Source organism: Penicillium psychrosexuale, assembly GCF_028828465.1.
Source record: "Penicillium psychrosexuale strain IBT 29551 chromosome Unknown utg000004l, whole genome shotgun sequence".
Taxonomy (NCBI): domain Eukaryota; kingdom Fungi; phylum Ascomycota; class Eurotiomycetes; order Eurotiales; family Aspergillaceae; genus Penicillium; species Penicillium psychrosexuale.
Window position 1 is genome coordinate 818,266 of NW_026643189.1, and position 26,851 is coordinate 845,116.

The window sequence follows — 26,851 nt, forward strand, 5'->3', positions numbered from 1 at the left end:
ACAAAGAAGGTGAGAGGCTATACAGAATATATGTTTGATAGACCTCAAATGAAGAAAATGCCGTGACCTACGGTGCCAGTTGCGGATACAATTCATAGCCCCCCTTTTCGCCACTGGGATGGCACATTCATCTCCTCTTTGCAACCTTGCAACCCCACCACGCTCCTCTCACCCAGTTCCACCGAGACCCACCACGATTTCTCCCTGGTCGGGATCTTCGAGGGGTTTTAAGCCGATATCCTGCTGTACTCCCTCTATGGCAATGCAGGACGCCTACCTGATGCCTACCAGTCAGGCCGGCGGTCGTCGGACCAGCGCCGATTATCGACCCAGCATAAAAAAGGCCCAGGGCCATGTCCCCGCGTGCCTGGTCAATGCCTCGGTGACGTACTGCAGCAATGATCGCATTTATGCGTTCGGGGGTTTTGACCAGTTTACTGATGAAGGTTCACATCACCTTAGCTATAATTCTAAAATGGCACTAATGATTTTTAGTTTACAACCACGTGCTCCGGCTGGACTTGGAGACTTTGCGCTGGGAGCTCGTGGACAACTATGGCGATATCCCCGGAGTTCGCATGGGTAATGATTCTCTCTTCTCATTCGTCCATGTTTAGTGATAAACACTCTGACTGAAAATCTTATTTTTTATAGGGCATACGGCGACATTGTACCAAGGGGATAAATTGATTGTGTTTGGAGGCGAAAATGAGCATCGCGAATACCTCTCCGACGTTGTCATCCTTGATCTCAATACCTTCACCTGGGCACTTCCCGAAATTCGCGGGTCGATCCCGCGTGGCCGAGCCCGCCATGCTGCCGTTATTCATGAAGACAAGCTTTTTATTGTGGGTGGAGTGACAGGGGTGGGAGGTGTGACAGGGGAGAAGAATGTGATATTGGATGATTTGACCTATTTGGATCTACAAACATGGACTTGGTCTCGGACATGGAGCTTCACTGCTCGCTTCGATCATACAGCTTGGGTTTGGGGCACACGGCTGTGGATATTTGGTGGATTGGGTCCGAACATGGAACGGACTACTGATATCTGGTGGCTCGACCTCAAGGGATCTCCTTCATTGGCCGGAAACACCACTCCCCAAGGTAGCGTCAACTCCCTGGGCATCAATCTTTCGAGGGCTTATCTCCCAGACTCTATATCTAGTCCTCATCAAATGTCTCCCCGCTCCGGAATCTACGCTGCCAATTCAGGCAGTGTGCAGGTACGCAATTTGGGTCGACGCAAGCCAGTTGCGCCCGGTGCCATATCTTGTCTTAGGTTTGATTCTGGTCCTCATGTCCCCTCCCTGTTTTCTGGTACTCATTTTCATTCATTTGCCTCCGGTGTCCTGCTCGACCTAATCACGCCGTCGGAGACCGTACGGTCGCATGATTGTAACCTGTCGGCTCTGGACCTCAACTCGCTACGCTGGCAACGGCTGGCTGATGGTCAAGAGATCTTCCGGCCGGGATATCGATGGCACTACTGCACGGTCAATGACACGGGAACCAAAGCATGGCTCTTGGGATGTAGTCTTGATATCGCAAATGTGCCAGGAGGAAGCGACGATAATCATATGAGTGAAGTCCTGACTATCGATTTGGAAAAGTATGGTTTGCTAGGTAACGGCCTATCGTCAGAACCTCCCGAACAAGGTGCACCTTGGCCGTCAGATCCAATGGGCTCCTCTCAGGTTTCCGGGCTCGGGACCGATCTAGCCGCTGTTTTCGACGAACCCCCTGAGTCTCGAAGTGGTACGGACTTTGTCATCACTGCTATTCGTGACGATCATGACGGGTCCATATCGGAAGATATGGGTGACACGCCGTCCGTTTCCCCAACCCAGACCCAGCCGACCTTTGTGGCACAGAACCGCTGGACCTCAGAGCCCATCCATGTCCATCTTATCATTCTCCGGGTCAGGTGGCCACATTTCAAGCGCCTGTACTCCGCCCAGATGGCTGAGTACCACACTAAGCGGATGCACATCCCCGAGCCTTATTCTGTCGTGCGCGCGTTTCTCTACTACCTGTACACGGACAGTATCTCCGGCCATCCAGACTATTGCTTGAGTGCCATCGATGTGGCGGGTATGCTTGTTATGGCCAATCTTTATGACATGCCGAAGCTTCGCCTGCTGTGTGTCAATAGGTTAAGCCAAGAGCTTGACGTAGACAACGCGGCCATCATTTGGGAACGTGCGGGGCGAACCAATGAGCACTGGCTGATGCGCCGAGCAGCACAGTTTTGCATGACATACTGGGGCCGCGTGGTACGGACAGACGGGTTTAAATCCCTCAGCCACCAGAGTTTGATTCAACTCTGCGAAGTGGTGGATACAGAAGGTCGCGTCTTCGCAGGGCCTGAATTGGAGATGGTCACATTTGGAGCAGATTGCCTAAGTGACCGAGATAAGACCTCTCGAATGCGGCTGGGATCTACTGCGGATGAGATGTCCGAGGCCGACGCAGACGATGAAGGGATGGAGATCTCATGAAATGCATGAATTGCATGAAATTGCGAATTGCACGAATGGGGCACGCATTATATTCCGGAGTTCTTGGCGGATCATTTGTTTATTAGGTTGTATTGTATTTACATCCATCTCTACCAGTTTTGAATATACTTCTTCCACTTCTTTGTGATCGGCCGTCCAACCGCTCTAGGGCTGGCGTTGAGCCCATTCGTCATGAGATGTGGAGCCTCTCGACGCTCTCGACGCGGACCTCAGTCCGGATCGCGGAGGTCATTCCTGTCACGATAAGGAGCTCTCCATAGTGGTAGACTCACTGGATTTCAAGAAGATAAAAATAAAATAGAATTAGATAAATATTGATGTGCGCTCGAATTCGAAACAATCCGATTACACGGCTTCTACAGTTCCTCCTTTGATTAACATTCATTCACTTCACCATGGGATCCAAGCAATCCACTTTTCCTTCGGATTTCCTCTGGGGGTTTGCTACAGCCGCATACCAGATTGAAGGAGCAGTTAACGAAGATGGCCGCGCCCCATCGATATGGGATACATTCTGCAAGATCCCCGGCAAGATTGCCGGCGGCGGAACTGGAGATGTAGCTTGCGACTCGTATCACCGCACACACGAGGATATCGCCTTGTTGAAAGAATGCGGTGCTCAGGCATACCGATTTTCCCTTTCATGGTTCGTCTTTCTTGTGTTCCTTGCCTCGAGTTTCAATCTTTAGGAAGATTTTAACCAGCTTGTCAAAATCTATAGGTCCCGCATTATCCCACTCGGCGGCCGCAACGATCCAATCAACGAGAAAGGCATACAGTTCTACCAGAAATTCGTGGATGATCTGATTGATGCGGGTATCACACCTATGATTACCCTCTTCCACTGGGATCTTCCGGATGAGCTCGACAAGCGCTACGGTGGACCTCTCAATAAGGAGGAATTCGTTGCCGACTTTGCACATTATGCCCGTGTTGTATTCGAGGCTTTTCGTTCCAAAGTTAAGCACTGGATCACCTTTAACGAGCCTTGGTGCAGTAGTGTTCTTGGGTACAACAACGGTTCCTTCGCTCCGGGTCACACAAGTGATCGCACCAAGAGCGCGGTGGGAGATAGCTCGACTGAGCCGTGGATTGTCGGTCATAGCTTGCTGGTTGCCCACGGAGCTGCGGTGAAGATTTACCGCGATGAGTTCAAAGAACGGGACGGTGGTGAGATTGGCATTACGCTGAACGGTATGTTCCCATTATCCCTGAACATACAGAGCCTTTTACTAATCAAATCATCGACTAACTAGGTGACTGGGCCGAGCCCTGGGATTCGGAAAACCCAGCCGACGTAGAAGCCTGTGACCGCAAGATTGAGTTCGCTATATCATGGTTCGCAGACCCCATCTACCACGGCAAGTACCCAGATAGTATGATCAAGCAACTTGGCGACCGCCTGCCAACCTGGACTCCAGAGGACATCGCCCTTGTCCAGGGCAGCAATGACTTCTACGGCATGAACCACTACTGCGCGAACTTCATCCGCGCCAAGACAGGAGAGCCGGATATCAACGATGTCGCGGGTAACCTGGAGCTCCTGCTCGAAGACAAGAACGGCGTGAGTGTCGGGCCGATCACACAATCGCCTTGGCTGCGACCATCTGCTATCGGATTCCGAAAACTGCTCGGATGGCTCAGTGAGCGGTACGGCTATCCCAAGATATATGTCACCGAGAACGGGACTAGTGTCTTGGGTGAGAACGATATGCCGCTTGAGGAGCTGCTCAATGATGAGTTCCGCGTGCAGTATTTCCGGGATTATATCGGTGCTGTGGCTGATGCGTATACCCATGACGGGGTTAATGTGCGGGCGTACATGGCTTGGAGTCTTATGGAGTATGTTTTGAGCTTGGTTCCTCGATGGTTTATATCCGACTAACTTTTTTACTTACAGTAACTTCGAATGGGCTGAGGGCTATGAGACTCGCTTCGGTGTTACTTTTGTCGACTATGAGAATGACCAGAAGAGAATCCCAAAGAAGAGTGCCAAGGAGATTAGCCGGATCTTCGATCGGTTGATCGAGAAGGCCTGAGATAGATGCGGCGCTGATTGATAATTACGCTGGTAGACTCCGAGGACTGCTATGGTACCTAGATTCTATACGAATTTTTGAAGGCATATGATATTTCATTCTCCAGTTATGCCGTGAGCTGTATTGTTCGGTACGCAATATAGAAAAACAGAGATGAAAGGAGGTACAGTATGAAGTAGCTGCCCTTGTGGACTGGGAAGCGGTTGGATGGTATCGGAATACTCCCATATCTTCCCCCTCTTGCAGTGGATTGACGACTGGCCAGCATATGTTGAGAAGATTGTCGATCCTTTGCCGCTGGAGGGTGCCATGATGCGGGTTGTCTTTAATGATCTAGAATTTTAGAGCGAGATAACAACATTTGTCGATCTTGATTGTTATTTGCTCAAGCTCAAGTCACGGTCCAAACTAGAGCTTGATAGCCAGGGATTCAATAATGCTCCAAGAAGGGCTGATTTTATTTACTTTAAATGAGTTGATTAAGCCTTGCCAAGGAGTAAAGCTGATAATTCCACAATATAATTGATAGTGATCGACTTTCGCGAGTCTCTATCTTTTCAATTACATATTTATGATCGAGACCCATACTTTATCTTCCTGAGGCCAAAGTTCGTGGAACGGCATAATTCCGAGCAGCGGGTAAAGATCCATTAGAAGTGACTCCAGAGCAACTCGGAAGTAGCCTGGATATTCTCCTTCTTCGACCTGACTTCCATGATCAAACGATAAATCCAATACATACACCCACGGCAGGTCGGTTGCCATAGAGTCCATGGCAACTGAATCGACAACTAGACACACACCGGTGTCAAGTCCCGGGACGATACCGTTGGACTCCTTGTACTCATAGTATTCCCTATGGCGAGAATTAGTAAAAAGCCATCATACGACCTCCTGAGCCTCCGCCGTAAGGATAGGAATATGATCTTACTGCTGGATCCGTTTATGTGTGGCGCCTTGTAAATCCTTGTCTTCGTAGCTTGGCATAAAGCATTTGTCTTCGACTTTCTTCCACCCGCGGATTTTCTTGGTCATGGTTTCCTCTATGCGCTCGTAGTCTTTCTCCCACTGCTCCCAGCGTTGTTGATCAGAGTAATCGGTTCGAAACCTGATATATCCAAAGTCATCGTATCCTTCCCTTTCTACTACCTGCACAACGAAGTCGACACTCTCTTCAAAAAGTGGCACCCCCGGACAAGGTGGTAGGCCCCGCTCCACGCGGAGTTTCCGTCGATGTTCGTTGTGAATTGCACGGCCGATCACTATTCGGACTTGAACATTCTCGACAGGAATTAAACTCTTATCAATCTGACGGAGTTCCTAGACGATCCAATGGATTAGCGATCTGTATTAAAAGGAGAGATAATTTCTTGTTTTAGTGGAAGAAATCTCAAACATCCGGCTAGATCACCCACTTCTTCTGGTATCTCGCGTATATTATCAACAGTTGCAGTTTGAAGTCGCTCCAGGGTCCATCCTGGCGGTGCATAAGACATTTCCGGGGCTGAGAATTGCAGATGTTTCAGAAAATAAAGCTCATAGATTGAAAGAAAAAAACGTCTGTACAACATAGGAAAGAGTGTGGGAAAGGGAAGTCAAGAAGAAATGAATAGTTGGAAGCAGTCACGGGTCATGAAAGCTTAGTTCCAAGGTTCTGTCAAAGACCCTGGACTGGAGCCTGGGCTGGAGCCTATGCTAGTGCCGGGGAAGGATATCCTAAGCCCAAAAGGCAAAGATGTATTTTAAGCTTCTCCGCCCCACTTCCGAGCCGAGGCATCGGGAGGACCGTGCGATTTCCAATAAAGCCGGCGGTGTGCAGTAAATACCCGGCGGTGACTACAGGCAACTGGCAGTAATAATAGCCGCACTCCGTTCCTTCCCTTTCGAGCTCACAAGCATGGATATATCTCAGATCTCCAAGCAGCTTTTACCAGCGCCGAAGAGATTCCCAGACTGCTGCTTGGCCATATCCAGCACTTTGATCACCTACCTTGCTTCGCTCCTTCCAAAAAAGCCTAAATTCACTATCTCAATCGGCAGCGGATCTGGTCTCCTCGAAGGTCTCATTGTGCATTACGACAGGAATGTGTCAGTGGAGGGTGTTGAGGTGGATTCCACTATTAATCGGTATATCGCCGAAGAAGATATGAATGTCGTTGGCGGAGGGTGGGGTCTCTGGTCTGCCGCCCAACAGGCTGCGGCCTGGACGTTTGTCTACCCACGCGACCCAAAACTCATCACCAAATACATTGATACTTATGGTGGTCGAAATGTGGATTTTATTGTCTGGCTTGGGCCTCGAGTCGATTGGCCTGACTATGAGACGCGTTTTTGTCAATCTCCATTCTCGGAGTTGAGTTTTCCAGATCATATCGGATTAACACCATATGAGACTGTGGTGGTTGCTAGAAGGCCATGTTGATATGAACTCTGCATTTTGACTTTGGAAAATTATGTTGTACGACTAGTAGTGCATTGGAGGGCTTTCTGTTTTGTAATTTAGTCATGGTCCCTTTGACCCTTTTGTCTTCATAGATTATTACTATCACGATGTCATCCCTGGTGATTCATAAAGACCATATTTGCTTGCTTCATTTCTTACAGAACATTATCAGAGTAAATCATCATAGACTATTGCCTTCCAGTCTCACATAGTAATTCATACATTAAATACAAAGCCCGTGGCTAAGCTCAAAGCGCATACCTGAAATGTTTGGACTCCATATCCGTCAAGTCCTTGAATCCATCCAAGATGGCCTGAGAGGTGATATCCTCCGGGGTCTCATCACTACCACCCGCAACCGCTGCAGCATCTCTCCTTCTATTCTCCATTTTCATCGATATATATACCGCACATGCTAGAACAATGATACCCGCATAGCAAATGAGCAGGCCCAGCAGACCCGAGTAATAGCGCGGGGCCTCGTCGGCGAAGAAGATGTTCGCTCCGGCGACATTGCCAGCCGCATATAGGGAAAACCAAAGCCCATTGGCGACCGCGCGCTTGGTGTGGCCGGCCACATTGGTGGCAAGTAGGTTCCACGAGATAATAACGGGGGCACCAATAATGTACTGCAGCCAGGTGCATCCGACTAAAGTCCAACGGTGGTCAAGGCTGGTAAAGCGGATACCTAGAAGGCCACCGAAGGGGATCAGAGAAACGACTGCAAGCACGATGCAGCGGGAATCTTTAACGTAGGTGGCGACGATACCGCAGATGGGAACGACTACAGCTTCAATCGCACCGGTGGGTAGTTGGAGGAGTGTAGTGTAGATCCCGCTGAAGCCATAGCCCTTGATCAAGGCTGATGCGAAATTTGATGAGCCGCCGTTGATAACACCGCAGGCAATGCCGACTCCGGCGCAGCAGAGGACTCTGAAATCGTAGAGAATCTCCAGCGCCTGGCGTGGTTTGATCTCTCGGGTCTTCACGCCGATCATGTTTTCGGCGACGCGCTGCACGGCAATCACGCGCTGTCGGTGGGTCAGGAAGCGGGCAGAGCTGGGCGAGTCGGGCATGAGCCAGAGGAAGATACAGGCAGTGAGGAAGTTGAGTAGTCCGATGGTCAAGAAGATCAACTGCCAGCTACGGAGCGCGGTGTTGTGTGAATGGCCGAGGCCGAATCCTAGTAGGGCTCCTACCATCGTGGCCATGCCGTTTGCACTGAGCCAGACAGCCATGCGCAATGGCTGTTCGGAGCGCTTGTAGAACATTGATGTCAGGTTCATCACTAGACAGCACAATGTTAGTCCTTTTCGTGTCTTTGGTTCGTGCCGTGGGCTACTCACTGCACGGACTGACTCCGGCTTCTGCCATTCCCAGGAGGAATCTTAGCACCAGGATTCCTCCGTAGTTCTTCGCTCCGACGTGGGCAATAACGAGCACACTCCAGATCAGAAGCATACCGCCCATATATTTTGCGATTGGCAAACGTTGGATTAGGAGGTTGGCTGGCAGGGCCCAGAAGAGATAACCGAAATTGAAAATCGCCGCAACCCATGAATATCGTTGGCCTTCAAGACCGAGATCTGGGATCAAAGAGTATGCGGATGCATAATTAAGTGATAATTTGTCTATACAGCACGTTAGTTATAGAATTAACAATAGGGGAATGTTCTTGCATACCGAGGAATTGAATAACATAGGTCAGGTAGAGCTAAAACACGACTAACTGTCAGAAACAACATCAAAATATTATATCACAGTCATAACTCACCACCGGCATAACCCTCCAGTCGAGAATCCTCAGCACCTCGGCGCCCTCAGTCTCCAGTTCCTCGGCAGTCAGCTGCTCTGCCTCCAGATACAGATTCGCTCCGATATCATGAGTCTCGCCGAGTGCCACATGTGTGACATCCTTCTCCGCAGTGGAGTGGTCCTCCTTTGTGTCGTTGGGGTTCATTGTAAGTGGCGGGGGTCAAGTTGAACAGAACTGAGCCGTATATCAACGTCCAGCACTCTATTATATACCCCGCGTACTTTTTCGGCCATAACTTGCTATCAACGCCAAGCAGATAAGCATGTTCTTTCTTTATCTACAAAGTTATCTTTGGTCAGGTCGATCGTTGGAGATAGGAAGATGAGCGGCCAATAGTCCGCATATAAAGTGTGGGGTAAGCGGACTATTCTCCGCTGTACGGGGTCATATACTTCGTCCTGTCTAGATCACTCGAAGGCATATCACTCGCATTTCAAACTTTCAAAGCACTCCTCGGCATGGCTCACCAATCCCAAGACTTATCGCTCCTGGACGCCAGTATCTCGGAGCTCCAATCCGCACTTTCTTCAGGATTGCTCTCTAGTGTGGGCTTAGTATCACGATACCTACAACGAATCAGCGTCTATGATGCAAGCAATCTAAAGCTTACTGCCATTCCGCTCCTAAACCCAGCCGCCCTCGATGAAGCAGCCGCGTCCGATGCTTGGCGTGCAGCTGGTCTGCCGCCGCGACCGTTGGAGGGTATCCCCTTCCTCGCAAAAGACAGCATTAAAGTGAAGGGCATGACCGTGGCGAGCGGCTCACCTGCATTTGAAACCCTCGTTGCCAACGAAGATGCTGCCTGTATCCAACTCCTCCGCGAGGCCGGCGCCGTGCTTCTCGGTCGGACGAACATGCCCGCCATGGCGTACGGTGGTATGCAACGTGGGTGTTATGGGCGCGCTGAAAGCCCGTATAATACAGCATACCTGGCTGCGGCGTATGCATCCGGTTCATCGAATGGATCGGCGGTCGCGACGGCGGCCAACTTTTGTGCTTTTTCTCTAGGCAGCGAGACTGTTTCTTCGGGTCGCTCGCCGGCGTCAAATAATGCCGTTGTTGCATACACGCCTTCGAAAGGCCTTCTTCCTCTCCGTGGTGTCTGGCCACTCTACTTGACTTGTGATGTCCTAGTACCGCACACCAGGACTATGGCAGATATGTTCCACATCCTAGATGTTCTAGCCGTGTCCGACAAAGCGCCGACGGGGGATTTCTACCAGGAACAAAAACTCATCTCCCTCCCTTCGATCGATACACTCCGACCACAGTCCTTTTTAGAATTGCAAGACGGCACATCCTTGCGCGGGAAGCGGATCGGTGTACCGTCAATGTACATCGGAGGCGATAACTATTCTCTATCCCCAGCCAGCAGAGTCAACACCCGGCCCTCCATAATCAAGCTATGGAAAAACGCCAGAAAGGCCCTCGAGTCCTGCGGCGCGGAGGTAATCGAAACGGACTTCCCAATTGTGACAACCTACGAATCAAACGCAGACAAGGGCCAGCTCGTCACCGTCGCACGACTACCAGAAGGATGGTCCGCGCTGGAGCGGAGCGAGCTCGTCGCACATATCTGGGATGACTTCCTGATCAACAACGGCCAAAAGGGTCTCGATAGTCTTTCCAAGGTCGATCCAACGACTATCTTCCCGCTTGCACCAGGGTCTCTGAAGGGTGCACCCGATGCGACCAATGCGCTGCGATGGGACGAGATGGTTCAATACCCGCACCGGAGGCCGGCGTCTGTGTTTGAGATCCCCGGTATTAAGCAGGGAATCCAGGCTCTTGAGAATGCGCGCAAGGAGACTTTTGAGGACTGGATGGACAGGCTTGGGCTTGACGCTGTTGTTTTCCCAGCTAATGGCGATCTCGGAGCCGCTGATGCGGACTGCGATGAGACGGCTTCGCTGTTTGCGTGGAGTAATGGCGTCAAGTACTCGAACGGGAACAGGCCTATTCGTCACCTCGGTGTCCCCACTATCTCCGTTCCTATGGGTCTCATGGAAGATACGGGGATGCCGGTGAACCTTACCTTCGCTGGAAAGGCATACGATGATAACAGTCTGCTCAAGTATGGCTTTGCTTTTGAGATGGCGATGAAGGGCCGTGTTAAGCCACCGCTTGTGCCTGCTCTTGACTCTGATCTCATCAAGGGTGGTCAATATCCTCGGCCATGGGCTTCTCGATCTACCGTTGAGTTGGTAGTTGAGACTCAAGTGAAGAAGATTCAGGACTCCACCGTTGTGGTTCAAATCCAGGGATCAGTGGTATCCAAGGACTCTCAACTGGAGACTATGGAATGCCGTATCAACGGTCAAGTGTTCAAGCCAGCCATAGAGGGCGATAGATGGTTTATCATAGCTTCCTATCCCGCCTCGGAACGTGATCAACCCTGGAAGAGGTGGTCGAGTCCTGCTTTGACACAGACTATCGTAGTCATCACAGCTCATACAAAGGATGGCTCGACAACGGGCAAGTTAATCCTACTATGAAGACTTTAGTGTCGTCAAGAAATGTAACTCTTCTTTCCATTACTCCATTATATAGACCTCCTGAAATAAATTACAAAGCGCTCACATTTACGACATCTCTATAATCTTCCTCTAACATGTCCTGATGTATACTCCTCCCATATATCATATCTTCAATCATCCCCAAGACAGCTCGGTGTAGATAACTCTTCCTCAACTGCTCCAAGTGCAATTCAGCCACTTCCAGTGGTATCGCAGCACTAGAATTAGTTTCAAATGTGCCAGCATCCCACATGATCTTCTGTCGTACGAACTCAAGCACTTTCATATACGGCGTTGCGTCCTTCCACCGGTCGACAAAGCCAGCTAGATTGACTGCACATGTAGCAATGGCCTGCTGGTTGTTCTCTCTGATACGCTGTTGATCCCGAATATCAGTGATAGGGGTTGTCGCCCAGACAATGTAAAGCATCATGATTCCCGCTCGAAATTGGAATACAAGCTAATGATGAATTGATGGTTAGTCAAAATCACTTCGGGTGTACCTCGATCGGAAGAAAAAGCAGAATTTCGACACATACTGCAGACCAGGTAAAGCACATCACATGTCCTTCTTCTTGCAGCAGCCGGAAATTGAGACAGACCTCCGCTATCGTCGCGAGAATTTCCTCTATTCCGTCCATCTCGATGAGATCGCCTTTCTCTTCTATCAGGATCAAGAGACTGTAAACATACAGCTTTCGCATCCATATGGGATGGAGATAGCCGTGTTGGTCACTGTCTAATTCGTAGTGTGGAATCTCTTGTCGCCATCTATCGAGAGCGGACTTGAATGAAGAGGTATAACCTTTACCATATCTGGCGAGGGGATTTCGGGGTCGGTTCTCCCGCGTTCTTCTGATGCTGGCTTGGATCTTGCGTAGTCGGAACAAGTGTCTTATAGCGGGGTTTGTGCTTAGGGTTGGTTGGAGGGTATCTCCCAGAGTGCACATCTAAGTGAAGAATTAGTGACTGTGAAAAGCTTAGAAAGTTGGGAATAACTCACGTCATCGTCAACAACCCTGTAGGCAGCCGACACTGGTCGGTCCCACCCTGAAACAATGACTTCATTGAGCATGTAGCAAGTAATGAACATGTTCTCAGACAAAACCTCGCTAAATTCGGTCATGGACCCATTGTCGCGGCATATCGATACGTGCTTCCGGATCTCTGTCATGGCAGCTGTACAGAAAGGTAGCACGGAAGAGACGCTCGTCATGATGTCCTCGGAAGAAGGAGAATGCATAGCATAGAGTATCATGAACAGTGAAGCTTGGATTTGCAAGACCATAGACGAATGCCCGACAACATATGGGTAATATCTCATAGCCGAGGTATGATACTCCTTTGACTGAACGGAGTGCGAAGGGTCTCGTTGTAAAACATTGCAAAGGGATGCACCAATAGCATACACCATCTGCAGAAAGAAGGCTTTCCATTCATCCTGCCCTTCCAGGACAGCCTCGGCATGCCATGATTTCCAAGCTGTTTCGTTCAAGAAGGGCCATTCGCGGTGAGTCACGGAGAAAAACACATTTGTATAGAGCTCTTTGAGCCAAGGGGCATCGTCATCAGTCAAAGGATACGAGGGTGCCAGGTCAATCCAGGGGACGTCGAATGTCGTCTCCGGGAATAAAGAGAACGCGTCAGGCGAGAAAGATGATGGATATTTTCGCGGTGATCTTTCGCTGCTGTGTTGCAAGTCTGGCAGAAGCATGAAAGAGCCGTCATTCTCCCCGCTACTATTCTGCTCGGCCATCAGGTAGTCTGAGTCATTGCCTGTATTATTGCGCTTGTGTTCTGGGTCTTCAAAATCCGTCTGGACTCCAGCATCACATGCTTCCACCGTTGTCTCTGTAACACTGGACTCATGATCCAGCTCTGCGACCCGTTGCTCGAGTTGTTTCAAGTATTCCAGCGGGATTGTGATGTTATCTCCCATCTTCCGAGACCGAGCCGGCAAGCATTCAGCACCCTTGCGACGGCATTCGCCACATGAAGGTTTTGCATGATCACATTTCCGCTTGTGACGGAAACAGCGATCGCATGCTATTTCTCTGTGCTTGAGAGGGCGCGACATGCAGCAATTGTTGGGCACATACAGGGAGTGAGAGGAAATGCGGGGACTCGCGATAACGGATCCGCGCCGGTGCGATATCAGTCCTTTAATAAGTGGCTGCAGAAGGAAGGTCTAGGCGATGATAAGAAATGTTTGGTTGATTATATATCCTGCTTGTGTTAAGTATAACATTGTAAGAGATCTGTCAAGTCAGGTCAACTGGAAATAAAGTCCATGGATAACATTCATATTCGTCCCATACCCTCCCTTACTGTCAGTCGACAGCGACAATCAGGTTTTGATCCATCTTTGAGCCTTGGTATCATATCCGATCAACTTAGGCTCAACATGCAGACTCTTGAGCATGAACTCCATTGTGAACTCCTGGGTAACAATGTCAGCGCACAGATTCCACCCAAAATCACAGTAATATCACAATACGTACTTGATCCTGGCTCTCCTCCTCATCATTCTTCGGTGGCCGGCCAGAAGAATCCTCAGCCCCGTAGTTATCAGCGTCTCCCTCGTCCTCATCGACGTGCTCCCGCTCACGATTCTCCCCATCAAACTCCTCCCACCGAGTCGTATCACGCTTCGACCGCTCTTTCCAAGCCGCCATCCCTCCCATCCCATCAAACCTTTCCTTGGCACCGACAAATACCTCATCGGCTGCGTCCTGGCTGGCGAGCCGCCATTTGGTGATGAGAGTTGGAATCTCGATGTATCTGGGATTCGTCTCGAGGTTGTGGGCCTGATTTGCTGCTTCAAGTTTGGTGATGAGTGCATCGACCTTTGACTGGATCTCGCGGTGCTGCTTTTGCAGTTCTAGAATCTCTGGGCCGGTGCTTTGGAATGATTGTAAAGGGAATGAGGAAGAGATTCGTACCACGCGCTTGCGCTTAGGAGGTACTGGAGTTGTTGCTGGATCTGGTGGATTTGATGTTGAGTTGGACTCTACAGTGAGGGTAGGAGTCGCCAGAATTTGCGTGTCCTCGAGTGCGACAGGCTTCGATGGCATGTCGTCTATCTTTGTTGGTGCAGGTCTGCGTAGCGGGGACTTGAACGGCTTTGAGAGAGCAGTAGCTGCGTCGATGCGACGACGTTTAATAGACGGCTTGTCCATGATGCATCAATTGGATACAGACCTCGGAATTTCGATGTGTTTAACGAGGAGAAAGAAACATAGAAAAGTTGGAGAAGCCGAGTGAAATGCGGAGATGCGATATTCTTATCGATAAGCAAACAGACTATTTATCTACAAAAAGGTCACGCTGAAATGCATATATTCTAGAACTCCTCAATGACCAACTCCTCCTGCTACCCATTGCCCAAAGTCAGGTTCACCAGGCTGAGGGAATAATCCACGGTCGTTGGCATTCCCATCTCCATTCGGGGCATTGGCATTAGCGTTAGCATTGGCGTTCTGGTTCTGTCGGTTGCGCTGCTGCTGCTGACGGTAGTAAACCAAAACCAACAGCGCAGCAGCCAGTCCGACAATGAGGAGACCCTCGAGCATTCCTTCGTCGATATCAAGGTCCAGGTCATCATAGTAGCCATCTTCGTGGCCTTCGGATTCCAAGCCACGATATTCATCATCATCTCCCCGTTGTAGTTCATAAAGGTCTTCGTAATAGCCCTCCTCGTCGTTCTCGATGAAAGCCTTGACCCATTCCTTGAAGGTACGACGGGGCTTCGAGTCTAGTGATAAACGTAAGTAAAAAAATAGAACGCGATTAATTTCACGGGGTAATAGCGAAGGAGCAGCTTACCTTCCTCCTCATGGATGGGGTTAATGTCTCCGTTAGTGATGCGATTCCAGTATCCTCGAGCCCGGAGTTTGATCAAGCTGAGCTTCACTGGCAGATACGCTTCGGGGCTGAGGTCAAGAGCCAAATCATAATACCGCTTGGCCATGTGGAAATCCTGATCTACTGCCACGCCATTCTCATGCATCCATCCCAAATTCCAGTAGCCCTGGGCACTGTGGTGGGCTTCAGCAGCATTGTGGTAACAGGTCGAGGCCTTGTCGGCATCGATAGGTGTACCAGTACCAGACAGGTAGTAGTCACCCATCTTGACCAAAGAGTCGATGTTGGCTTGCTTCGAAGAGCGGGTCCAATAAATCAAGGCCAGTCGCGCATTGCGCATCAAGGAGGATCGAGCCTTCTCAGCCCATGGAAGGATGGAATTTAGTGAGAGTACGGAGCGATGCTCATCAAGCAGATAAGCCACATTTGCCTGTGCGTTCTCATAGCCTTGCTCGGCTGCCATCATTGACGGAATGAGAGCGCCCTCCTTATCACCGGTTTCGTAAGCAGCGTTTGCCTCCACGAAAGCTGAGTGGACGATCTCTGCTTTTTCGGCAACCATTTTATAGTAGGCAGCGGCCACACCACAGTGACGCTGTCTGCCAATACCGAAGTTGGCCATCTCAGCTAGATAATAGTACGCCTCCATCCAGCCCCAGCGGGCGGCAAGCTCGAAGTAACGTGTTGCGGTTGCCACATCTCCTTGATCCAAGAACAGAGCGCCTAATCGTGATTCTGACGCAGGGGAATCCTGCTCTGCCGCTGCTTTGAAGTAGTGAGATGCCTTGAAGGCATCCTGCGGAACACCATAGCCCTTGAGATACATCAGACCCATCCAATGCTGGCACATCGGGTCCCCGTTCGTAATACCCCTCCGGAACCATGTGAGGGCAGTCGGGAAGTGTTGCTTAACACCCTCTCCGCGAAGGTACATCAGGCCAATATGTCCTGCGGCCTTGGATGCCAGTTTATCAAGCCCTGCAGGGGGGTTTGAGTTGACGGACCCATCCTTGTTCCAATATTTCTTGGTAACAACCTTGAAATGCTTCATAGCCAGTCGGAAATTCCGCGGCAAGCCCCGGGCGCCCTCGAAGTTCATCTTACCGAGGGTGTATGTAGCCTTCAGTTCACCCTTCCGGGACATGAGATCCAAGTATTCTAGTATATCTTCCACGCTGGCCTCAGGAGAGGCATTGGCAGCGTCCCGCGCATTTTGACCCGAGCTCGACACACTGGCTCCTGGACCGTAGACGCCACCTTCTTCATCTGCCCAACGATAAGATTCTCGAACCATAGACCTACCACCCGGAGGGCCTGAGCGGTAGTACTCGACCGCCTTGTCCGCAACCTTCTTGTAGTAATGGATCGCATGGTCACAATCCTTCGGCGTTCCGATACCAGTGTGGTAGCGGTACGCAAGTGTCATCTCCGAGCGGATGTTCCCTGTTTCCGCTGCAAACTCGTGGTACATCAGGGCCTTTGCCTGGTCGGGTTCGACCGCACCGCCGATGCCCGTCGCATACATGAACCCGACCATGTTCTGCGCTGTGTTGTTTCCGTCCAACCATGCCAGTTCGTGGTACCAGCGGAAGGCCTCTTTGAAATCGCGGGGATGGGAGAAGTTGCCATAGAAGTTCATCTCTGCTAACAAGAATATCGCATCCGGGTCTCGGTCTTCGTCTGCAGCTGTTCTTAGCTCCTCCACTGCTCCCGTCAGATGTTTGTTCAGTTTCTGCTCGGGTTTTTCAGTCGAAGGGCGGTTCAAGAATAGCAGTCGGACCGTTTGACGGCCATAGTATGTGACCGTCCCTAGTAATCCTCTCGACTTGTCGGATTGAAGGACTGGATTCTTTATTGTGCGAAGGGTATTCCAGGCATTCTCGACTCGTTCTATTATCATGATGAAGGCAATCAGTATCAAGCGTCAGGCGATAAGGCACAAGCCGTCTCTACTCACGAGTCATAGGTCGGGGTTCTGCTTCCCCTGCCAGGAACGTAAATTCGTGGTCTGCATCGCGGCCCGTTGCCGCGGACGCTGTTTGGTCAGTGAGCGGCTGACCAGGCCCAGCTGCGCATGTCTGCAATAGCACTGAAAAGAGGTGTCAGTTTCCGATGCGGGCCTACAGGTGCGGGCAAATCTTACGCAGGGCCGAGAGAAAGTGTGAGAGCGGCGTCCTCATAATGCCTGCAAAATACTGATGTAGTGTTGGAGTGTGAAGCACATTGCGACTCTCAGAGCAATGAGAATCACAAAAGCGACAGAGCTGGGGATCGTGATATGATGTAGTTGCAGAGTACGGGCCACTTGGCTTGACGGAGCTTCATTTTGCCGAGGGCCAATCACTACATCGTACCTGTGTAGCTTTCTACGTGCATACATATTTTCTATATGGAAGGTGTTATATGTTCCGAGATTCTGCTTGTCTATCTCATTTAACATGTTCTCCAATTCGTATGTAGCTTTTCTTAGCCTAGACTTTAGACTATCTATAAAAGCGGTGAGAATCTATAAGCTGCCAAAGTAGAGACATCTTGTTCTCACTGCATACGAATTATAGGGAAAAGACTGGAAATTTCATAAGCATTGTTGGAATCTACTCGTCCCTCTGGAGGGTGTGTACAAACGAAGAGAAGTCAAAATACATCCCCGGTGCGCTTTCCATGCAATAAAAAGGAGTCGGGCAATTCCCCAATGGCAATCAAAGTCCGCACCCCTATCTCACAGCATCCATGGACAGTGTCCTCGATTCTGATCGAAGTTTGTGCGGTCTTCGCATTCGCGATGGGGGAATAGTGCGCCGGGAAAACAAAGCAATCTCAGAACGATGGCGGCTGAAACCAAACTGGCACGTGTTGTTGGTTAATTGGTTAAAAAAAAGACTAAAGAGGTACAATGAATGGGAGACAATCCCCGATATCGTGAAAAAAAATTATCAAATCATTTCCGAGATGTGTAGCGCGAAAAGATCTTTTTTGTTTAATGGTTGAGGTTCAAGTTGATGATGGTACAGATGTGGAACACGAGCCTGAGACAGGCAAGCCATCTTCGTACCATATTCACTGACGCGGCGACGTTGGGCTGTACGCCGGGGATGTCGGGCTGTACGCCGGAGAGGTAGGTGACGTCGGAGAACCAGAGAAATTGGGAGAAGTCGGCGAGTATGACTGGGGGCTCGTAGGAGACCAACCAGGCGAGGTTGGAGTGTACTTGGGAGAGGTGGGGGACGTTGGAGACAGGTGCCGAGCACCACCAATCGCGGGACTGGTAGGACTGTAGCTCGGCGAAGTCGGACTGAACGCCGGGGAGGCCGGACTAAAGCTGGGGGAAGTCGGACTGTAGTTAGGCGACGTCGGCGAGAACCCAGGCGAGGTTGGAGAGTATGAAGGAGAGGTGGGTGACGCTTGGCCGTATGCAGGCGAGGTCGGCGAGTAGATCGGAGACGTGGGTTGGAACGTTGGGCTGGAAGACGAGAACCCAGGAGAGGTCATCATCATCCGCGGGCTTGTCATGGAGATGCCAGGAGACGTCGGCGAGTAGCTCGAAGACGGAGAGTACATAGGAGACGTCGGGCTAGTATTGAAGGGACTTGTTGGCGAGTAGCTGCTCGGGCTGCGAGGCCCAGGACTGAACGCACTGAAGGTACTGGAGCTAGCCTGGTACTCGGTGAGACCTCCAGTAGGCTCCTGGCCAATTTGGTGCATAGGCGAGAACGCCGGATCGGGGTCGCTACCGGCCATGTACGGGGAGCTGGCCATAGGAGAACCAGTGTCGTACTGAGTGGCAGCACCGTCGGAAATGATGGCATCCTTCGCGCCGACCGCACCCATCAGACCGTAGCGTGCATTGTTGGACACGACGGTGTTGAGCAAGTTCTGGTCCAGGTAGACGTCGAACTCACCCGTTCCGGCAGGGGCCATCTGTCCAAGGATCAAGTTCTCAGACACACCGCGGCAATCGTCGAGCTCTCCGAAAGCAGCAGCCTCGAGCAGAATCTCAACTGTCTCTTCGAACGAACAACGCATGAGGGCACCATTGTCGGCACGGTTGATACCATGACGGGTAACGGGAGTCAGATAACCACGAACAGTCATGACATCGACCAGCAGAGCCAAGTGACGGTGATTAACGTAAGAACCGTCAAAGGCAAGCACCAGGGTCAATTCGCGAAGCACAGCTGTACGGGCAGCCTCAATACCGAAGACCTCGAAAATCTCAATAAACTGGTTAGAGTAGGTGCGGGAGGCGTCAACGCCCGGAATCGAAAGGACAGCAGCCAAAGACGATCCACTGGTTTCCAGAACCCATTCCTTGCAGAGAGGATCGGACTTGCTGGTGTGGAGTGAACCGTCTTCGATGACTCTGACCTTGCTCTTCTCATTGATGAAAGCACGGTCAACGCCGGGAACACCACGAAGGGTCAAAGTGTCCAGCAGGTGCTGCTCAAGCTTCTTCAAGGTGACGTCGTACTCAACGTCTTCATCATCGTCCTCCTTGTAGTCTTGGACTTGACGGATACGAATAACCTGCTCGTCTGCGTTGTTATCACTGAAGATGACAGCAATATCACGAGGATAAGCCTGCTTGATTCTGGTAGCAACGTCCTGCACCGTGAGACCCTTGTCAAGAAGAGAGCGACGACTGAGAACAATACGGAGCAACCACCTCGACTGCTGGGATGCGTCGTCGGCATTGTCTTCGGGAATGATGAAGTACGACTCCACCATATCCCTATCGTTCTCAATGACAGTGGACTGAATATCGGGATCATAGTAAATCTCCGTCGACTCGGTCACGGACCGCAGACTAGTATGCTCCACGAGACTTCGAAGGAGTTTGGCGCCCTCCTTATCGTGGGTCTTCATACCCTCTTGGTACACAGTCATAGATGGCGTCTTGATGTTTGTGGCAACGTTGAGAATTTCCTTCAGACGGGGAACACCAAGCGTGACGTTCTTAGATGACACACCAGCAAAGTGGAAAGTGTTCAGTGTCATTTGCGTCGCAGGCTCACCGATAGACTGAGCGGCAAGAACGCCGACCATTTCACCAGGGTTGGCTGCCGCACGAAGGAAACGACTTTCAATGGCACCCAGTACGTGTTGGAATGCTAGCTTGTTAAGCGAATAGTCTGTGACAAGTCGGCGGAAAGCGAGACGACTGCGGAGTTGCGCCTTGAACAGCAAGGTCGCATTGACCTGAGCCTCCTGTGAAATGGGATCGTGACCACGAACGACCACCAAGCGTTCCAGGAGCTGCTGAACTTGGGGAATAACCTCAGCGGGGTGCAAATCACTGATTGTGCCCTCGCGAATACGGAAAGTAGTTCGGGCCATTTCCAGGATACGCTGGATATTAATAGGAAGCTGCATCATCTCCTCGTCCTCCTTGACCACAGACCGCAGGAATTCACGGTCTTTCAGAATGGCCTCCCATTCTTCGTCGAAGTATTTCTGTACCTCGATATCGCCGGCAATTTCGTTGGCTTGCTCTAAGATCTCTGGGCCGAGGGTTCGCTCGGGATCCATAACATCAACACGGAATCGCTCCCTGAGCTTCGCGTCGGAACACTTGATGTGATCCACACGCTGGTTCTCGATGTGGGAACCGTCGAGACCATCCTCTCCGTAGATGAACTGGATGATATCTCCGAGGGAGTTTCGCACAGTGCCATCATATTTGACCATGACTTCCTCAAGAGCCTTGACCAGCTTACGCTGGATGTAACCGGTTTCGGCAGTCTTGACAGCAGTATCGATCAGACCTTCACGACCAGCCATGGCGTGGAAGAAGAACTCGGTAGGAGTCAAGCCACGGAGGTATGAGTTCTCGACGAATCCACGGGACTCGGGAGAGTAATCGTCCTTGGTGAAGTGAGGAAGTGTACGATACTTGAAGCCGAACGGAATACGCTTGCCTTCCACGGACTGCTGTCCGACAAGGGCAGTCATCTGGGAAATATTAATTGCCGAACCCTTAGAACCAGACCGCGCCATTTGAATAGCGTTGTTCAGATCCTTGAGACTCCTTTCGGTGGCATCACCGGCTTCGTCACGAGCATTGTTCAGAGCACGAGAAACCTTGCTCTCGAATGTCTCACGCACATTCATACCAGGAAGGGCCTCCAAAGTGTTCTCGGTGGCACTAGCCGTAATCTCCTCGACTTCCTGTTTCCTGTTTCGGACGGCCTCCTCGATCTTTTTGATGGTATTTTGATCGGGAATGGTGTCACCGATACCGATACTGAAACCGTGGTGCAGCAACCAGTAACCAACGATGGTTTGGGCGCCAGTGAAGAATTTCACACAAGTGTCAGGACCGTACTCGTTGAAAATGGTGTGAATGACACCACCACCACTGGCACCGACCGTCTTCTTCGAAAGCATACCATACATCAGCTGTCCACCGTGAATCAAGAGACCTCCATCATTGAGAGGGCTGAACTTCTCAACTAAAGGCGAGCCGTCTTTGTCAACACGCAGAAGGTTGAGACCGGAGGGGAAAGCCATGCTGATGATCTGCTTTCCAGTCCAGCGAGGACGGGGCTTGATGATTGCCGGAGGTGGAATCGCACCATCCCAGTCAGGGACCCACAGCATGAGGTTCATAACTTGTTCCTTGGTGAGGAAGGTGTCACGACGGCAGATCTTGTAAATACCGCAGAGGGTATCCTGGACAATACCCATCAGAGGACCGTTACGTTGCGGGGAAACAATATTCTTCGGGACCAAAGCGAGTTCGGCGAGCTCAGCGCGCGCCTCTTCGCCCTGGGGGACGTGCAAATTCATCTCATCACCATCGAAATCAGCGTTGTAGGGACTGGTAACGGACAGGTTCATTCGGAATGTGGAGAAGGGCATAACGCGGACGCGGTGACCCATCATGGATTCCTTGTGCAAAGACGGCTGACGGTTGAACAGAATGTAATCGCCATTGTCAAGATGGCGCTCGACCTTCCAGCCATACAGCAGTTGCTGGGCACCCGCACGCTTAGCGTGACGAAGATCAATGCGCTCACCGTTGTCGCGAACAATATATCGGGCACCAGGGTGCACGTTGGGTCCATTTGCAACCAATCTCTGGAGCTTTTCAATATTGTAGGGGGTGACAACTTCTGGGTAGGTGAGAATACGAGCAGTCGAGTATGGGACACCGACTTCATCCAGTCTCAAGTTGGGGTCACCTGTGATGACGGTACGCGCGGAGAAGTCGACACGCTTTCCCATCAAATTCTGACGCAAACGACCCTCTTTACCCTTCAAACGACTGCGAAGAGCCTTCACCGGACGGTTTCCCTTCTGCATCGCCGTGGGCTGGCCGGCAATGTCATTATCCATGTAAGTGGCGATGTGGTACTGAAGGAGAGATTCGAATTCACGAATGACATGCTCGGGTGCTCCCTCCTGCTCACAGCGTTGAACGTTTTGGTTTGCACGAACGATTTCCGCGAGCTTGTAAGTCAGATCATCCTCACCGCGAGCGCCACTTGTGGTTCCCATCACAACGCTAGGGCGGACGGTCGGGGGAGGAACGGGCAAGACAGTAAGGATCATCCACTCGGGACGAGCGTAGTCATTGCTGAGGCCCATGATGCGGACGTCTTCCACGGAGATATTTCGGAAGATGTTCAATGCCATGGTAGGCGTAATGACTTTCTTCTCCGGTTGAGCCATCTCATCCTCCATCATAGCCTTGCTAGGCTTCCATGTTCCAACCAAACAGATTCCTTCCTTCCGAACTGTGGGCTGGGCGTTACCGCAGCCACCGTGGGAGCGGCCCTTTTGGGGGTCCTTCGAAAATTCGTCATCATCAGCAGGCGCGTCCGCTTCACATACCAGGACATCCTTGGAGAGTCGCCAGATAGAATCAAAGCGTCGCTTGGGATCACGGAAACGGAGGGCTTCTGTAAACTTTGAATCGGCCTGGTATCCATGTTAGCGAAGTGAACCAGTCAAGATTTGCCATCCCAATAGGGATGACTAACCGTGTTGGCCTTGATCTTTCCACAGTTGTGGCAAACTGTCTCCAACAGCTTCTTGATTTTCGTCAAAAAACCTATAGGGGTGTCAAGAGTTAGTATGGGCTGAAAAGACGAAAAGGAGGAAACTGAGAAATCTGTTACGCACCGATATGGAACACCGGGGATGCGAGCTCAATGTGGCCGAAGTGCCCAGGGCATTCTTTCGGTCCCTCTTCGCAAGTCTCGCAGTTGTATTGACGGTCGATTGTACCCAGGCGAGGGTCATTGATGCCCTTGGTCCGAGGACGTAGACGTTGATCATCCTATGAATACTTAGCAATCAAGTCACCATGGCGCATAGGAAAGGGAAAGTCTCGTCGGAAAACAATGCAGTCGCCGGCAAGAAAAAGGTAGGAGTCACTCACCAGTGTTTCGGGATATTCAATGTGACACACACTCATGCGCTTGATCTCTTCGGGAGCAAAGAGACCAAACTGAATTTCCTTGATGGTGCGCAAAGGCGCCTTGGAATAAGGGAAAAACACGTTCGACATGATGGCGAAGTTGCGGTGACAGAAAAAGTGGATGAAAAAAGGCGGAGATGAACCAGTCACGTAGGCGTGTCGTAAAACCGGTATCAGCGACGAAGGCCGGCTCGTAAATGTCGCAAAAAATGAAGCGAAAGACTTGCTCGTAAGCTAGAAGTCGAATTTACACGTAGCGACGATGAAAAGAAGGTGGTGTGGAAGCAGCTGGCCGGCTGAGGCCTTGGGCAGCCCTTGCCACGAGGGCGCCGGCGACCTATAGGTCCCGAACGTCACGGAGCAAAAAAGAAGGAGAAAAAGAGCGCTGCAAAGAAGATCGTCTTTACAGTATCTTGAAGAAGTCTCGCGATGAGAATGCGCGATCCTCCTGGATTGTAAAGGCGGTGGGTGGATGGAGTGTCGGGGAGATGAAAGGGTGATGTTCTGAGGTCGCCTCACTGGGATGGGGCTTGAGTTTTCCCTGCACGATGGTTGCCGTCTAAACGGGGGCTCACCGCTTTGGCAGAACTCGGGGCACCTTCCCAAAAGGTCGGCAACGGCAGATTTAATGCGCCTTCCACTATGGTGAATGAAAGCGGTGAATGGCCTAGGCATCAATAGTAGGCATCAATGAGGGTGGGTTATAGATGGCTTATTGTCACCGCCCGCATCTTCCAGATTCTATGGCTATCGACACCGGCAGAAGGACCATGCTTATTATCACTACGCCTTTCACCATATTCTGGAGTTCACACTGGATGCTTGAACACCAGTTCTTATCCTAGCCTTTCTAATAGGCTGAGGATTCACCTCGAATTCAAATATTCATCTCAATCTACACGCACCTAGCACACCTAGCGCAATGAATCTTTCACTTGTCGATCCATTTGTCCTGGCGCAGGAATACCCAGATACCTTGACGGAGAAGCTGAGTATGTGCGACTCATACTTCTAGCAATGAACATCACTGACTGAGCCAACACGATATAGGCAGCGGCCATGCGACATGTTTAAGCTTCAACCACAAAGGCGACTACCTTGCCTCCGGACGAGTTCGTGAACCCCAAACCAAAGAATATAACAACCTGGAGACTAAGAAATGCTCTAGGTAGATGGCACAGTGGTGATCTTCGATATCGAAACTAATGGCGTGGCGCGCAAGTTGCAAGGCCACACGCGACAGATTCAGTCTCTGAGGTATAATTTCCCCAGATTCGACACCGATCGACCGAAACCCAAAATACTAACTCCATTCCCAGCTGGTCTCGCGATGGTCGCTACCTCCTCACCTCCTCCCAAGACTGGAAATGTATCCTCTGGGATCTCAAAGACGGCTCACGAATCCGCACAGTCCGGTTTGAGGCGCCAGTATACATCGCCGAATTACACCCATTCAACCAGTACGGCTTCTACAATTCCCGGATATTTCAACAACTAACTCTTTCTGTCTCAGCCTCCTCTTCGTCGCCTCCCTCTTCGAAGACCAACCAGTACTGGTAGACGTCTCCAGCACAAAACCAATCAAACGAATCCTCCCCTCCGCCCCCCTCCGACCGCAAGCCCCAGACGGCGAAGAACTCGATCCGGCCGTAGCGGCCAAACAAGCAGCGCAAGACGCCAAGCACTCAACATGCGTAACTATCTTCACGGCCTTCGGCAACCACATAATCGCCGGTACCTCAAAAGGCTGGATCAACATAATTGAAACGCAAACCTGCACGACAATCCACTCAATGCGCCTCTGCAACGGGGTCGTAATCCTCCTCCGGCTAGCCAGCAACGGACGCGACCTCCTCGTCAACAGCTCCGACCGAGTAATCCGCACAGTGCTAATGCCAGACCTATCGCAGCTGGGGATCGACCTGGAACCATCCGCGATAAAACTGCACGTGGAGCACAAGTTCCAAGACGTGGTCAACCGACTCAGCTGGAACCACGTAACATTCTCATCGACAGGCGAGTTCGTCACCGCGACCACATTCATGAACCCAGATATCTACGTGTGGGAACGCAGACACGGGTCGCTAGTCAAGATACTGGAAGGGCCGCGGGAGGAACTCGGCGTCGTGGAGTGGCACCCGAGCCGACCGATGGTTGTGGCGTGCGGGCTGGAGACCGGGTGCATCTACACGTGGTCGATCGTGTCGCCGCAGAAATGGTCGGCGCTGGCGCCGGATTTCGGCGAGGTCGAGGAGAACGTGGAGTACATGGAGGCGGAGGATGAATTTGACGTTCACCCGGCCGAGCAGGTGCATCAACGACGGCTGGATCAGGAGGATGAAGAGCCGGATGCTATGACGCTTGATTCGGCGGAGGGGGACGCTGATGGCGTTGAGCCGTTTAACCTACCTGTCTTGCTGGATATCGAGGACAGTGATTCCGGTGATGATGTCGTTGCTGTTGGGCCGGGCACTATGCGGCGGAGGACGCCTGGGACTAGTAAGGAGGGTGCCAATGGGGATTCGGAGAAGCCTGCGGCTAATGGGGCTTCTAAGGGTACTACCAGGAGTCGGCGGCGATAGTTCCTTTTTTGTGTGTCTCATTTTTCTTTTTCCCTTGCCTCCGCTGTTGGATGGCTGTACTAGCATGGTTCGCATACGGCGGCGTTCATTTCTTAGGGCGGAGATGACTGGGCGTTGGTTGGGCTTCTGGTTTTTTTTTTCTTTTGGTTCTTACTGTAGCCAATGAATGTATGACAATGCAGCCATATCATGATGATTAAAAGGTCTAGGTGCTACTATTTTAAACAGAGCTGTATTTGTATATCTTTTAAGACCGGAGAGAGCAATAACTAATAGAAACTGCCTTGACAACATAACTAGCTAATGGAATCTACAGCTATCAAGTACAGAAATAGAGAGAAAGATAAGAATACGAAGAGCGTGTTGATTCCAAAGAGACATATCGACTCATCATTTAGGTAGCAAATGGAAGTGTCAGAAACTATAGGAAGGTAATAATCTGGGTATATATATCACAAGCCGAGAAGATTCGAAATCGAAATCGAAATCGAAATCGAAATAGAAATCCTGGCTAAAGCCGAAAACGCCATAGATGCAAAGTCCAGCATGCAGAGAAAGAGAAAAAAAGACACAAGAGAAATAAAGGGTAGAGTGAGTAGAGTATAGTAGAATAGAAAGAAAAAGAGACTCGAGGGAGCCGTGGGTGC

General features: G+C 50.9%; 11 protein-coding genes across 11 annotated transcripts; 5 read left to right on the forward strand and 6 right to left on the reverse strand.

The window, feature by feature from the left end:
* Positions 1-262: 262 nt before the first annotated feature.
* On the forward strand, positions 263-2,501 carry N7518_006091 (Kelch motif domain protein; the record flags this gene model as incomplete). The annotated part of the gene is made up of 3 exons (XM_057187018.1): positions 263-446; positions 496-582; positions 655-2,501. 3 exons carry the CDS (start codon positions 263-265, stop codon positions 2,499-2,501), a joined length of 2,118 nt encoding a protein of 705 aa, XP_057038721.1.
* A 416-nt stretch (positions 2,502-2,917) lies between these two features.
* On the forward strand, positions 2,918-4,561 carry N7518_006092 (CAZyme family GH1; the record flags this gene model as incomplete). The annotated part of the gene is made up of 4 exons (XM_057187019.1): positions 2,918-3,168; positions 3,244-3,716; positions 3,779-4,364; positions 4,423-4,561. 4 exons carry the CDS (start codon positions 2,918-2,920, stop codon positions 4,559-4,561), a joined length of 1,449 nt encoding a protein of 482 aa, XP_057038722.1.
* Positions 4,562-5,122: 561 nt separating this feature from the next.
* N7518_006093 (uncharacterized protein) lies at positions 5,123-6,057 on the reverse strand (the record flags this gene model as incomplete). The annotated part of the gene is made up of 3 exons (XM_057187020.1): positions 5,123-5,417; positions 5,493-5,881; positions 5,977-6,057. The coding sequence occupies 3 exons, from the start codon at positions 6,055-6,057 to the stop codon at positions 5,123-5,125; spliced, it is 765 nt and encodes a 254-aa protein (XP_057038723.1).
* Positions 6,058-6,458: 401 nt separating this feature from the next.
* On the forward strand, positions 6,459-6,983 carry N7518_006094 (uncharacterized protein; the record flags this gene model as incomplete). The annotated part of the gene is made up of 1 exon (XM_057187021.1): positions 6,459-6,983. The coding sequence occupies one exon, from the start codon at positions 6,459-6,461 to the stop codon at positions 6,981-6,983; it is 525 nt and encodes a 174-aa protein (XP_057038724.1).
* A 269-nt stretch (positions 6,984-7,252) lies between these two features.
* Positions 7,253-8,964, reverse strand: N7518_006095 (putative MFS allantoate transporter; the record flags this gene model as incomplete). Its single annotated transcript, XM_057187022.1, has 4 exons — positions 7,253-8,292; positions 8,351-8,635; positions 8,688-8,718; positions 8,779-8,964. 4 exons carry the CDS (start codon positions 8,962-8,964, stop codon positions 7,253-7,255), a joined length of 1,542 nt encoding a protein of 513 aa, XP_057038725.1.
* Positions 8,965-9,278: 314 nt separating this feature from the next.
* N7518_006096 (amidase family protein) lies at positions 9,279-11,315 on the forward strand (the record flags this gene model as incomplete). The annotated part of the gene is made up of 1 exon (XM_057187023.1): positions 9,279-11,315. The coding sequence occupies one exon, from the start codon at positions 9,279-9,281 to the stop codon at positions 11,313-11,315; it is 2,037 nt and encodes a 678-aa protein (XP_057038726.1).
* An 85-nt stretch (positions 11,316-11,400) lies between these two features.
* On the reverse strand, positions 11,401-13,413 carry N7518_006097 (Zn(II)2Cys6 transcription factor; the record flags this gene model as incomplete). The annotated part of the gene is made up of 3 exons (XM_057187024.1): positions 11,401-11,796; positions 11,876-12,286; positions 12,340-13,413. Coding segments are annotated over 3 exons (1,881 nt in total), but the record flags the coding sequence as incomplete, so codon positions are not given.
* Positions 13,414-13,683: 270 nt separating this feature from the next.
* N7518_006098 (putative DNA repair protein Dds20/Mei5) lies at positions 13,684-14,515 on the reverse strand (the record flags this gene model as incomplete). Its single annotated transcript, XM_057187025.1, has 2 exons — positions 13,684-13,776; positions 13,838-14,515. The coding sequence occupies 2 exons, from the start codon at positions 14,513-14,515 to the stop codon at positions 13,684-13,686; spliced, it is 771 nt and encodes a 256-aa protein (XP_057038728.1).
* A 174-nt stretch (positions 14,516-14,689) lies between these two features.
* Positions 14,690-17,380, reverse strand: N7518_006099 (ubiquitin ligase complex subunit HRD3; the record flags this gene model as incomplete). Its single annotated transcript, XM_057187026.1, has 4 exons — positions 14,690-15,090; positions 15,162-17,090; positions 17,158-17,289; positions 17,344-17,380. The coding sequence occupies 4 exons, from the start codon at positions 17,378-17,380 to the stop codon at positions 14,690-14,692; spliced, it is 2,499 nt and encodes an 832-aa protein (XP_057038729.1).
* Positions 17,381-18,257: 877 nt separating this feature from the next.
* On the reverse strand, positions 18,258-23,712 carry N7518_006100 (DNA-directed RNA polymerase II core subunit RPO21; the record flags this gene model as incomplete). Its single annotated transcript, XM_057187027.1, has 4 exons — positions 18,258-23,120; positions 23,183-23,253; positions 23,325-23,481; positions 23,584-23,712. The coding sequence occupies 4 exons, from the start codon at positions 23,710-23,712 to the stop codon at positions 18,258-18,260; spliced, it is 5,220 nt and encodes a 1,739-aa protein (XP_057038730.1).
* Positions 23,713-24,544: 832 nt separating this feature from the next.
* N7518_006101 (Set1-mediated histone H3-K4 methylation subunit Swd1) lies at positions 24,545-26,204 on the forward strand (the record flags this gene model as incomplete). The annotated part of the gene is made up of 5 exons (XM_057187028.1): positions 24,545-24,614; positions 24,673-24,734; positions 24,791-24,879; positions 24,942-25,082; positions 25,136-26,204. 5 exons carry the CDS (start codon positions 24,545-24,547, stop codon positions 26,202-26,204), a joined length of 1,431 nt encoding a protein of 476 aa, XP_057038731.1.
* Between the last annotated feature and the right edge of the window lie 647 nt (positions 26,205-26,851).